The sequence below is a fragment of the Natator depressus genome, chromosome 3, assembly GCF_965152275.1.
Source record: "Natator depressus isolate rNatDep1 chromosome 3, rNatDep2.hap1, whole genome shotgun sequence".
NCBI classification, from domain to species: Eukaryota; Metazoa; Chordata; order Testudines; family Cheloniidae; genus Natator; species Natator depressus.
The window spans coordinates 189,388,145-189,402,356 of NC_134236.1; the positions used below are offsets into that span (position 1 = coordinate 189,388,145).

A 14,212-nucleotide genomic window follows, 5' to 3' on the forward strand; every position below is an offset into this window, starting at 1 on the left:
GTTCTATAGATTAAGTGTACCCTAAGATTTATGTGGGTAAGGAAATGAGACTTGGTCATGGAAGGTGGGGCACTGACATGAATATTCAGGATAGTGCCAAGACCCTTTAAGAGGGTAAACCACCATGAGGAGTTACATCTTTTAGCATTCAGTTTGTTAGTTCCTTTTGTTTAGCTGTTAGTTTTACTTTTAAGTATACCTTAGCTACTCTAATCTAGCCCTTATCTCCAGCATCTCAGCATTGAGGAACCTGGAACATCAGACTCACTGTGACATGCCAAAGACTAGGCTGTCTCTTATCTAAAGGAAGGCTATGGATATGCTAGTCTAAGTAACTTCTGCAAGGAATGGTACCATGGGTACCACTCAGTGATGAGCTGCCAAAAGCTGAAGAACCGGTTCCTTCAGTCGCTCCGGGTCTTCGGCAGCACTTCGGCGGCAGGTCCTTCAGTTGCTACGGGTCTTCAGCAGCACCGAAGGACCTGCCGCCGAAGTGTCACCGAAGACCCGGAGCGACTGAAGGGCCCGCCGCCGAAGTGTCACCGAAGACCCGGAGCGACTGAAGGGCCCGCTGCCGAAGTGTCACCGAAGACCCGGAGTGCTGCCGGGTGAGTAAAAATTTAAAAGGGATTCTCAGGGGAGCCTCCCCAGCCGAGAGCTCAGGCGGGCAGGATAGGACGGTCCTACGGGCCGGATGTGGCCCGCGGGCCGGAGTTTGCCCACCCCTTTAACAACCAGTTCTAAACCGGCTTCAAAATTTAACAACTGGTTCACGCGAACCGGTGCGAACCGGCTCGAGCTCACCACTGGTACCGTTCGAACTGTATTACTTCTTTCTGATTCTGTGGTTTGGAGCTTTGATAACTTTTCCTTTAATAAAAATCTCTGCAGCCTGTCTCTGTCCTCAGCATGAATGTTCTTGCCACACACTCCAATGGTCGGTACAAGGTATTGAACTTTCTACATCGGGGTCCTCAAACTCGGGGGTGGGACCCCTAAGGGGGTTGCAAGGTTATTACATGGGGGGTCATGAGCTGTCAGCCTCCACCCCAAACCCTGCTTTTCCTCTAGCATTTATAATGGTGTTAAATATATAAATAAGTGTTTTTAATTTATAAGGAGGGTCGCACTCAGAGGCTTGCTATGTGAAAGGAGTCACAGGTACAAAAGTTGGAGAACCACTGCTTTACATTCTCTAATCCTGTAGTCTGATTTTGGGAGAAGAACCTAAGGATATTCTGGTCAGATCATTGGTGGACCCTATAATAAACCAGCCCTCTAAGAATCAGGTTAACAAAAACTGCACAAAACTGGAGAAATCTGCTAAAAGCACAGGCCTGCCTGCAAGGGCCTAGCTTCTGTGCAGATGCAGGGATCTCTTTCTTCCAGCTTTGTTTCCAGGCAATATGGCTTTCCCATGCTCCACTGCCCCTGAAATCACCCAGGGGGACCCAAGCGAAAGTTAATGAAGTCCTCAGGGAATTCTCCACTGGCAGATTCACCACTACTAGCTGGGATGGGAAGGGCAATGTACATACATCTACAGCCTATCTGTCCTCTCCCCACTTCCAGGACATGAGGTGCCAACTCTCTCTTCTGTGCAGGAAAGGGGATCGCATTTAGGTCCTGGGAGGACAATAACGCCTCCACAGGAGCTGAAAATGTGTCTTTTACCCAGAGCCATCCTGGTGGTAGTGGTGAAATTGAGACCAATCACTGCAGTGATTTTTCACTGGTTTTTGGAACAGCACATGTACAGGTTAGGATTTTGTCGCGCTGTGAGGTTGGCTGCTGGGGTGACGTCATGCCCAGGTACAGGGCTGGTTGGGTGACATCGCACTGAGGTGGCGGTGAGGCGGGTGACGTCGAGTGGTGGGGTGACGTCATGCTGATGGCGACATCACGCTGAAGTGCCGATGGAGGATGGCGTGACGTCACGCCGAGACAGGGCTGGGGCCCCGGGGCGAGCGGATGGGGAGGGTCTCATCTCCTCCAGCCCTGGGTAGGGAAGGGAGCAGCCCCGCCCGCCCCGGCCACCTGCCTCAGACGGCTCCCAGCCCGGCGTCGCCTTGCGCGGCTCGTTGCTAGGAGACCAGACGCTGGGGGTAGGGCGGAGCCGCTGCACTGCGACAAGGCGGGGGAAGGGGGCGGAGACTCGACCCCGTGACACCGCACGCCTCACCACCCATTGGACAAGGCCCGCCTCTCTGGGGAAGGCCGCGCCTCACCACTCATTGGCTGTCCTCTGTCGGGGGCTGCCAGTGTCCCGGGCGTGGCAGGTGGGGTGGGTCGGTGAGCGGCCTCTGCGCGGCCAGCGGCTCCCGGCGCCGGAGCGGCTGGGAGTTGGTGGCGGGCATGCGGGCGGACTGTGGCAGGCTGCGTCTGGGCGAGGCCGAGGGAGACGCTGAGTCTGTGGCCGAGCTGCGGTAACGCTCTGCCTGGATTCTTGCCTCCCCCAGGAAGCGCCTTCTTGGTCCTCTCCATCCTAGCCTAGCGCGGCGCTGGGGCTCGCCGAGCTCCTCAGTGGCTTCAAACCCAGAGGTCCGCATCCTCCTGCTGCCGCCCGGATCGGGCCCCAGGTAACCGACTCCCAGCCTCTCCCTCCTTTCAGCGCCTCTTTCCTGCTGAGCACCCGCCTCGCCCTCCAGGGGACGCTGCCCCTGGGCCCGCCCCGCCCACCTGCTGGGCACCGCTGAGCGAGCCTCACAATTCAGGGTGTGGTTCGTCAGTCTTGGGGTCCCTGCTTCCGTGGACAGGGGCCCCTGGGAGGTGGGGTGGTTGTGGTAAAACTAACACACTAATTTTGTACCCAGAAAAATAGATGGAGGACAAATAAATACTTAAAATATTTTATCTTTTATTCAGTACTCAGAAAGTACCTTCACCTGCCCCCCCCCCAAAAAAAACAAACCCAGCACACCTGCCCAATTTTTTTGAATACTAAACATTTCATAGACATGCCTGGTCTGTTAAATATGTGTAATCAGAAATGTCACTCAATAAAATATTAGAAATGACACGTCATAGATGTTTTAAGGATGCTCGTACTGTAATATGGTCATAACACCCTGTTAAATAGAGAAGTCTGTTGACTAATGTCTCTTTAAACAACAGATTGATTTTTTAATTCTTATTGTTTCTGATATTTACCTGGCAAGGATTTTTAAATGTGTTAATACTTCCTAATTAAACATATAGTATACAAAAAATCCCCCCCCCCCCAAAAAAAAAAAAAAAAAAAGGAAAGAAAAAGAAAATCCTCTGCAACTCTAGTAAATTCTTTTCATGGAAATGGTTAAATCCCAGTCCTAGAATTGTGCTTTGTCTTCTTTCCATACCTAGGATTTGTCTCCATATTTTTTTAAAATTTTAGTCTTACATGATTCTCCACATAGCTCAGTGGTTTGAGCATTGGCGTGCTAAACCCAGGGTTGTGAGTTAAATCCTTGAGGAGGCCATTTGGGATCTGGGGCAAAAATTGGGGACTGGTCCTGCTTTGAGCAGGGGGTTGGACTAGATGTCCTCCTGAGGACCCTTCCATCCCTGGTATTCTATGATTTCCCTAACTGTAAGTAAACCTTCTATACCTTTCTGAAGTTGCCTTCTTTCTGTGTGTATTTAATGTACTAGTCTAAGTGGTTTTAAAACTTTGTGCCACACCCATAACTGCTATGTCTCACTTACCTTATTTGTGGCATTGTTTTTTTTTAAGTTGATCTTCACTTGCAGTAGTGTAGGCTGTGCAGAACACAAAGATGCAGTGTCATCTCTAGAGAGTGGTGATACTTTATTATAGGCCTCGTCCAGGTTGCATCTCTTAAAGTGTGTACCATTGCTGCAAAAGGAAGTAGTCTTGAACATGGCTTTAGCTATGGCTTTTACAAGATTTATTATACAACAATAGAACAGTGTTGGAGAACCCCCAATGGCAAGTACAATGTGTGCTAATTCCAAAATAGGAAGTAAATACTGAGACTTAATATCATACTACATGCATACAATATCCAAGCTCATTCATTTGCCTGTATGATGATCCATGTATGGCCCAGCTCTTTGTATATGATCAGAATGAGCATTTAATTCAAACAGCAGTAGTTGTTTGTATTTTGATTATTGCACATGCAGATTTAAGTAGCTATATTTATTTGACCATGTGATATACTTTTGGGAGTAGATACTTCCCATAGGGCAGCACATGTCAGCGTTGTGTATGAAAGAAAAAAATTAGAGCATGGGGGTTAATCTAATCCATCCAGGATTGGGAACTGTTCTAATTCTGACACTGACTCGTTGTCATTTGGTTATGCTGTTTAACCTCTGTTTAGTTTGTGGCTAAGACTGTAGTCCCATTCCTAGTCATTTTATGACCAAAACAGGTCCTCATCTAGGGTATTTGCATGGATAGCCAAATCTAGGCTCCAGTTAATACTAAAATAGAAAAGTGCATACTTGATAAACACAACCTTCATGCCTCTCAAGAAATGTCACTGCCTCTTGGAGTACCTGTCATAATTGCACTGTTGAGTTGCTTCACCGTTACTAGTAAAATGTTAAGACTACTATAACCCATTGTGGTTTTGTTTCCTATAAATTGTAGAACTCTTGCAAATGAGAATAACTACTGTTATTAAGAATAACTTAATAATGAGAATAACCACTGTTCCTCTATCTCTGCACCTGAATATACAGTATATTTATACAATAGGAATAACCTTTATGAGGGAGCACGTTTATAGGCTATCCATATCAATAGTGATTGTATTTTTATTAAGCCTAACCATAAGCAATACTTACATCTTGACTTTATAGAGAATAAAGCTCGTTCCTGCACCTTTACCCTGCTGTCATTCAGACAGATTTTTTTTTTTTTTTTTTAACTGTCAGCTAAGGGTAGACTGGATAGCACAGGAGCCAGGCTTACTATCTAATAACCATTCACCTCATTGATTCAGATTTGGCCTTGGTCATCCCTTTTGGTAACTTCTTATGCAATATTCAATGGTTTCTATTAGTTTCTGTCCATTCACTAATGGAGAGAGGTCTGAATTAAAAAAAAAAAAATCATCACAATTTTGACAGTATTCGGAGAATGAAGGCCAATTATTGATTGGACATGGAGACTGAACTACTTTTACTCCTAAAGGTTGCAATTCTGGAAAGGTGCTGAAACACACTGGCAGTCCTGCATAGGAAAGTTTTGATAGCTATTGCTTATAAGGTACATCTGCTCTTTAGCTAAATATTTTCCATAGCTGTTAATTTGGGACTCCTTGCAAGTGCTACATTTCAGAGCAAAAACTATATATGACTTCCTGGTTTTTTTCTCAAACAAAGCTGCCTTGAAAACAAAAATCAACTTTCTCTCTAAATTTTCTTTTGATGAATATTCTGAACCTAAGAAAATTATTCCAGTTTGTTTCTTTTTCCAAATATTTTCTACAAATTCATTTGCTTTTCCCCACAACATAAACACTTCCTCAGTTACATGTTGGGGGTTTTTTTGTTTTTGTTTTTTTGTTTTACCAGTTCAAATTTCTGGCAAAACGTTATGCCTTATTGCTTATATACTCTGAAATGAAATCAGTGGGCTACCTACTACTGCAGCACAAGTTTGTAAGAAATCCTCTTTTAGCTACTAGAAAAGTAAGTGTGGGGCAAAGGAAGCAACTCTTAGAGGACTTTCCCTATAGCAAGCAAGTCCATTGAGACTACATCCAACTGCAGCCTTATGAGGATTCTCCATAGTCATAGCTCTTGGCTATCTTCTCTCCTCCCATTGCCATATTATTTATAACCCAAGATTAAGATTTTCAGCTATGACTAGTAATTTTGAGTGCCTCAATTTTTAGGTGCCCAATTTGAGGCACCTTGACAGGACCTTATTTTCAGAGAGTGGGTGGCCAACACTTCCTGTAAATCAGACCTTCTTAAGGTATCTCAGTTGGGCACCCAAAATTATTAGTTGCATTTGAAAATCTTAGTTCTAAACTCTTCCCCCACCAGGCTCCTTTTGAATATACTTACAAGTTGGGGTGCCGCTTGCAGGAGGCGGTGGTATAGAAGAATCAAAAATTACCAAAATTGACAATCGTAATAACTAAGGCCAACATTTTTCAAAATTGTTCACTAATTGAATTGTATGCCTCAGTTCCTTGATGCTCAGGTTGAAACCCATAGGACCTGATTTTCAGAGTTGCTGAGAGCTGCAGCTCCCATTGACTTCAGAGCTGTGGGTGCTTCAGAACATCTGAAAAGTCAAGTTGTAGATATTTGATTCTGCATGCCCAATCTAAGCTAACTGGGCCTACCCTGTAGGCATATAAGCATGTGATTGGACGGTAAAGCACTTATTTACCAAGTTTTTAACTGGATGAGTTTAGTATTGTTTGAAACTACTGCGCATCATGCAAGTTTTGTCCAGTTTTCTTTCTTATTAATCTCCACTTTGTGGATCCCATCAGTTGCTAGTATTTCCACTTTAAGTGCTGGAATATCTCTTTTAATAGCTACTTCCTCTACATAAGCTTACCTTAATTTACTTTCCGTGGCCAAAGCATGTGCTGCAATAAGTAATTGTATGTCACTATAATACGCTACTCATTCGTATCTACACCTTAAATTAAAAGACTATTTTTCTCTACTTTTTATACAGTAGCTGTTATACTGATTCCTGTCTTTCCTATTTACTACCTAATTAGAAAAATCAGTGTCTCAATTTTTTGCTAATAACTTTATATTACTGTTGTCAGGTTTATATTTTTAAAAAAACCCAGCTGAACTCCCTGTAACCTGTAATAAGAATTAATGGTACCCACCATCTTGCTGATTTTTCTGAATGGTCTCCTATTTAATCTACTCACTCATTCATACTTGAAGGAAGAGGAGATGATTAATCAACACTGCATGTTCCCTATTGAGGTATAGTTTTCTCCTTTTAGATTTAGATGTCAAACTATAGTATGACTCATCTTGGTATCTTCAGAATAACGTCTGTTGTCTTCTTTTATCAAATGCCTTAACATTTCTAAATATTGCCACTTCTAAAACAAAGCCTGCTGTAGTTTAATTAGTGTTCTTTTTAACCCTAAATCAAGTTGAATCTTTTGGGGTTTTTTTATGATAGAACTACTTAAGGTATTGATCAGGATAAAAACCTGTTGGAACTGAAACAAACTACTTTGCAATTGTGCTTTTTTTTTAATGGAATCTGGGCTGCGTAGATGTCTGTATGATTTATTTAAGTAGTAGTATTAGTACTTGACTTTGTATAGTAACAGTAGTTCTGCCATTAATGTGTATTGTACTTTAACTGATCACGCAATTATTGCTGCTGTGAAACATGAGCAGTATTGAACTTTATGGGTCTTTATGTATACATATTTACAACATTTGCCTCTCTAGCTTTTAGTGCCAAAAGATGAGTCGAGGATACTCAGAAAACAATAACTTTCCATATGATAACAATCAAATGGTTTTGGACATGATCCTGTACTCTTTAATCGGTGTCCCTCAGCCTATCAACTGGGACAGTGTGGCAAGGCTGGTTCCAGGATTTACATCCAAAGAGGTAACTTTGTTAACCATCAGTGTGTCTGTTTAAACAGTGCTTTATCAAGAGAACTACACTTTTATCAGAAGGGGGGCTGGAAGGGTGGGGGAATGGTTTTGTAAAGTTACTTGAACTTAAAGGACCTGAAAGAGTTAAGCAATATGTTAAAAATGCAAATAGGAAGGTGTTAGAAAACCTCCACATTCAAGATATGAAGTAAACAAAATTCATAACTTGAATGCAGAATGTGCATCTTATAGCCTAAGGCAGTATTACTGGGAATTAGTCAAAAGAACAAGTGAAGTGAAAAGAGTCTGTAACGGTTCAAGAAGCTTTCAGATTACACTGTAAAATACAGCCTTATGACAAGGAAGGCACATACATACTTCATATTCCCTCCCTCCCCCCCGCTCACAGTTTATGGTATACTCGGCAAACATAATTTTCCTGAGGTAGATGGTGTTAGCATATGATCAAATATACTTTCCAATTGGAAATAACAAAGCTCCAATTTTCAAGGACAGCTAGCTTGATCCTTCAAGTCAGAGTGCTTCCTTATTCAGTGGGAGATAGGAGCACTCAGCATCTCTAGGATCAGGCCCTAACTGTTTAAATTTTTCTGTACTAACTGTTTAAATTTTTCTGTAAACTCTTGGATTTCAAATTTGCTCAATGCACATATTTTAAAGGAAACACCTGGATGATTTATGTTATCTTGCCTGCTTCATTGTACAACTCTCATTTGTGTGTGTTTTTCGTTTAAAAAAGACAAACAAGATACTTTTGACTCCAGGGCCAAAATTTGTTGTGAAATTCCAGGCAGTTTCGTTTTTTTGTGACTCACAATAACAAGTAAACAGACATCTTGCTGTAATTGAATGTGGCAACTCTCACTTAATTTATAACATTGTTCATGGGAATCACATAAAAAATGATTGACTGGAGTTGAAGCCTAAGTGGAACTTTATTGTCCTACAAGCTGATAGTGTTTAGTAGAGATTCATAGTTGTGGATGCCGTCACTTAATTTTTCATCTGATGATACAATGCTTTCTACTATAAGTAAATTAATCTTTTGTATGTTTTTTATTGACCTCTTTCTCTCAACTGAGATAATATCCCTGGTCAGTAGAAAAGTGGTTACTCTGCTTTAGGATATGCAGAGCCTCTATAGAAGGCTGTTAGAGTTGCTGTGATGAATTTAGCCCTATGATCTCAAGTGACTGTTTAATCTAATAGACTTTAACAGAGTTAAAATACATTCTCTCAAACTCCCATGTGAATTGTCCCATTCAGTTTAATGAAACTATTCTTATAAGTAAAGTTACTCTTGTGTGTAGTTGTTTGAAGCATTAAGGCCTTTAATTTACATTGAAATCTACATCTAATAAGTGAGGCCCAAATTTAAGTCTGTTTGTACACAAAAATTAAATTTTTAAAAGCCTAATATTGTTTTGTTTGCATTTTAGCTTTTCCCTGCAGTTCTGGTAACCCAAATATTTCAACATTAGCCTGTTCACGACTGCATGAAAATTTACTCCTGGGAGAATTCTGAGCCACTATGCATGTGCAGCATTCATTGCTGTGTAGAATTTTTTTCTGCAGAAAATACATTCTGCCAGAAAGGAGCTGCAGTTGCACTTTTTGCCCACCAAGGGCCGCTGTGGTGCCAGAACAGAGAGCAGCCACTCCCAGGCCAGCCCCAGCTGCAGATAGGGAAGAGGATGCCTTCCTCACAGTGCCCTGCCCCATGGGGCCAGGGCAGGAGGCACAGGATATGGGTGGACAGAAAGCATGGGGCACATTTGTAAAAAAATAAATAAATAAATAAATAAAAATTTCCTGAATCTTTTTTGTTGTCTGTATTGTTACAGACTTGGTTGCTGACAGGTATTTTGAAATAAATTACCAAAATAATTGAAACTGGCAAGGTTAAATTGGGTTATTTTGACGAAATATGCAGAATTTTGTAAAATTTTTAATTTTTTGGCACAGAATTCCCCCAGGAGTAATGAAAACAAGGAAGGGAAACTAAATAGAAATAAAGTGAAATTTTCCAGTCTGAGCAAAGTCCGTAAAGTAAAGGAACAATAATTGTGCAAATGGGAAGTTAAAATTATCAGACACACAGAGAAACTCACTATGTTGGGGAAGGGTCAATGTGGCTTTTGTAAATGGTAAGACATGATTTCCCTTCTGTTAGAATTCTTTGAGGGTATCAACAAGCATGTAGTATAGGGTTATCTGGTCAATACAATGTAGCTGGACTTTCAGAAAGTCTTTGACAAGATCCCACAACAGAAGCTTTTAAGCAAACTAAGCAGTCATGGGATGAGAGAAGGTCCTCTCCTGGATGAGTAACTAGTTAAAAATATGTAACAAAAGGGTAGGAATAAATAGTTTTTACAATGGAGATAAATACAGTGGTTACCCATGGGTCTGTCCCGACACCTGTGCTTTTGAACATATTAATAAATGATTTGGAAAAGGGGGTGAACAGTGAGGTGGCAAAATTTGCAGAGGATACAAATTTACTCAAGATTGTTAATTCCAAAGCTGACTGTGAAGAGTTACAAAGTGATCTCTCTAAACCAGGTGACTGGTTAACGAAATGGCAGATGAAATTCAATGTTAAGTGGAGAGTGAAGCACATAGGAAAAAATAATCCCAACTATATAGGAAAATGATGGGGTCCAAATTTGCTATTACCACTCAATAAAGAGATTTTTGGCGTCATCATGGCTGTTTTTTTCTGACAACATCCACTCAGCAACATCAGTCAAAAAAAAAAAGCTAACAATGTCAGGAACCATTAGGAAAATGATAAATAATAAGAGAAAATATCATACTGGCACGTATATGGTACACCCAGACCTTGAATACTGCAAGCAGCTCTGATAGCCCCATCTCTAAAAAAAGATATATTCAAATTAGAAGCAATAAAGGGAAGGGCAACAAAAATGACTAGAGGTATGGAATGAGCTTTCATATGAAGAGAGATTAAAAAGACTAGGACAGCTCATCTTAGAAAGGGATGACTAAGGGGAGATATGATAGAAGTCTATAAAATCATGAATGATGTGGAGAAAGTGAATAGGGAAGTGTTATTTACCTCCTCACATAAGAAGAGCTAAGGGTCACCTGATGAAATTAATAAGCAGCAGGTTTAAAATAAACAAAAGGAAGCGCATCACACAATGCACAGTCAATCTGTGGAATTTCTTACCATGGGATGTTCTGAAGACCAAAAGTATAACTGGGTTCAAAAAAGAATTACTGTATATACTTGTTCATTAGACCGTTTGTTTATAAGCCGACCCCCCAAGATGGGTTGGTAAAAATAGCAAAAACAGTATGACCCTTTCATGAGCCGACCCTATATTTTAGGGGTTGGCAAATTTCGGCTCCTGGCCCTTTAGGGTAAGCCGCTAGCGGGCCTGGACGTTTTGTTTACCTGGAGCCTCTGCAGGCCTGGAGCCCCTCAGCTCCCAGTGGCTGTGGTTTGCTGTTCCCAGCCAGTGGGAGCTGTGGGAAGTGGCACCACTTCCCGTAGCTCCCATTGGCTGGGAACGGCAAACTGTGGCCACAGGGAGCTGAGGGGCTCCATGCCTGCAGACGCTCTAGGTAAACAAAATGACAATGTATTAGATATTCAATGATTCCATAGAGTTTAAAATCATCAAATTTTGGTGTAGACCCGTTTATAAGCTGACCCCCTGCTCTTTGATGCCTCACTTTTTTAACAAAAGTATTCGGCTTATGAACGAGTATATACGGTAGATAAATTAATGGAAGATGGGTGCATCAGTTGCTATTAGCCAAGGTGGTCAGGAATGCAACCCCATGCTTCAGATGTCCTAAACCTCCAACTGCCAGAAGCTGGGACTGGACAACAGAGGATGGATCACTCAAAATTGCCCTCTTCTGTTAATTTCCTCTGAAGCATCTGGCCCTAGCCACTGTCAGAAGACAGGATACTGGGCTAGCTGGACCATTGGTCTGACCCAGTATGGCCATTCTTAATTTCTTATGTTCTTATTTTACAGACATTTCTACTTTTGAGTAATTTAAGGTATTACAATTTAAGGAGCTAGGTTTAAAAAAATCTAACTACCCTTTTAAGGTTAAGATTAAGCTGTAAAGAGAGGGAAATGCAGGATTAAGTCAGAAACTCCATCCTTTAATTTGTGTGAATGTTGGTTTGGTCTTGAAACTGTGGTAAATCTTAGATATTGCATGGATATTCTGCCCTTCTTAGGTATTGCAGAGTGAGTTACCATGTGGCTTAATCAATATTAAGCGTGAAGATTCTTAACTGGTTTGGTTTCAATTTAGAACTCCAATGTTGGCCATTTAGCAGGAGTTGGTATATGTATTTTATGAGTTTTAAACCAAACCTTGTACGTTTGGATAATCTAAGTACTACACCCAGATGTATAGACACTCTTTCCTTAATCTGTATTTGATATAATTTTAACATTAGCTTTAATAAACTTTTTTAACTATGATGTAACAATCGATTTGCAGACACTATTATCAGGAAACAATATCAGCCTTTAAAGTGATATAGTTTCAGGTATCTGCTTCATATTCCCATCATTTTATCTCTTGACAGTGTGCAAAACGGTTTGATGAACTGAAAAGTAGTGGAAGTTCACCTGTTGACAACCAGTACAATCCATTAATGGCTACCGGCGGGAGTCCTGTTGAAACCCTAGCTATGTACATCAAATCCTCTCTGCTGGATACACAGGGGGAGTTTCAAGAACCTTCCATTGGGCAGAATTCAATTTCCATAACTGGTAAATTCTGTGACTTTGATTATAGTGTTACCTTTTTCTTTTGTCTGGTAAACCTATTTCTGGAATTAGTAGTTAGTAATCTTCAAATAAGTTTGCCACAAATACTGCTGCATAAACTAAAATAACTATTTCCAACTGAGTCAACCCATTTAGTGTTTCAAGTACAAATGTTTTATAGTTTGTGGCTTTTTAAAAAGTAGTTACAATAACAGTCAGTTTTAAACTGCTTAAAATGATGTACATGATTTTATACTAAATCTTTCAGGTACATTCTTGGCAGTTTTATAGCCACAGGTATGTTAATGTCAGAACTTACCGCTGGAGGTGATAATAGTTGTACTTTAAGATGAGTAGAAAATCTCTAAAGAAAACACAGGAGCAGTAGAACATTGTATTGGTGACTTCTTAGATTTCACTATTCTTTCCCAGCCAAAGGTCCAATCCATCTGCCACTGTAGTCAGTGAAAAGACTCCCATTTACTAAAACAGGAATTTGGATTGTGCCCCAGTTAACCAGATTGGTGTCATGAGACACTTTTGATGATGATGTGCTTTCTGATTATGACCAGTCTTTCACAGACTTGCAACTTCGAGAAACCATTATTTTTTGGGTTAAAAATAGCAATTTTGTCTTTGTCTAAAGTTTTTAAAGAAACAGTTAAACAACTGAAATGATTTTGTTTATGAATGATAGGAGGGTGGTGGCAAAAGTTGCTTTTTCTAACTAGAGCTCTTTAAGTCTGCTATTGACCGCCGGACCAGGGGGATGAGGTGGATGAGGCTTTCTTCCGGCAACTCACAGAAGCTACTAGATCGCACGCCCTGGTTCTCATGGGTGACTTTAATTTTCCTGATATTTGCTGGGAGAGCAATACAGCGGTGCATAGACAATCCAGGAAGTTTTTGGAAAGCGTAGGGGACAATTTCCTGGTGCAAGTGCTAGACGAGCCAACTGGGGGGGAGCTTTTCTTGACCTGCTGCTCACAAACAGGGAAGAATTAGTGGGGGAAGCAAAAGTGGATGGGAATCTGGGAGGCAGTGACCATGAGATGGTCGAGTTCAGGATCCTGACACAGGGAAGAAAGGTAAGCAGCAGGATACGGACCCTGGACTTCAGGAAAGCAGACTTCGACTCCCTCAGGGAGCGGATGGGTAGGATCCCCTGGGGGACTAACATGAAGGGGAAAGGAGTCCAGGAGAGCTGGCTGTATTTCAAGGAATCCCTGAGCTTACAGGGACAAACCATCCCGATGTGTCGAAAGAATAGTAAATATGGCAGGCGACCAGCTTGGCTTAATGGTGAAATCCTAGCGGATCTTAAACATAAAAAAGAAGCTTACAAGAAGTGGAAGGTTGGACATATGACCAGGGAAGAGTATAAAAATATTGCTCGGGCATGTAGGAATGAAATCAGGAGGGCCAAATCGCACCTGGAGCTGCAGCTAGCAAGAAATGTCAAGAGTAACAAGAAGGGTTTCTTCAGGTATGTTGGCAACAAGAAGAAAGCCAAGGAAAGTGTGGGCCCCTTACTGAATGAGGGAGGCAATCTAGTGACAGAGGATGTAGAAAAAGCTAATGTGCTCAATGCTTTTTTTGCCTCTGTCTTCACTAACAAGGACAGCTCCCAGACTGCTGCGCTGGGCATCGCAACATGGGGAGTAGATGGCCAGCCCCCTGTGGAGAAAGAGGTGGTTAGGGACTATTTAGAAAAGCTGGACATGCACAAGTCCATGGGGCCGGACGAGTTGCATCCGAGAGTGCTAAAGGAATCCTAGAATCATAGAATATCAGGGTTGGAAGGGACCCCAGAAGGTCATCTAGTCCAACCCCCTGCTCGAAGCAGGACCAATTCCCAGTTAAAT

General features: G+C 41.7%; 1 protein-coding gene across 3 annotated transcripts in view; it reads left to right on the top strand.

Moving 5' to 3' along the window:
- The first annotated feature begins 2,263 nt into the window (after window positions 1-2,263).
- Window positions 2,264-14,212, top strand: part of SANBR (SANT and BTB domain regulator of CSR) — a 48,379-nt gene continuing 36,430 nt past the window's right edge. The window contains exons 1-4 of one of the 3 annotated variants that reach the window (XM_074949523.1): window positions 2,265-2,579; window positions 6,750-6,918; window positions 7,402-7,567; window positions 12,164-12,350. In XM_074949523.1, the coding sequence (XP_074805624.1) occupies window positions 7,418-7,567; window positions 12,164-12,350 (337 nt within the window). In that variant the 5' untranslated portion in view covers window positions 2,265-2,579; window positions 6,750-6,918; window positions 7,402-7,417. Of the gene's footprint in view, window positions 2,580-6,749; window positions 6,919-7,401; window positions 7,568-12,163; window positions 12,351-14,212 lie in introns of all 3 variants that reach the window. The other 2 variants (XM_074949524.1, XM_074949522.1) reach the window with 2 other exon arrangements.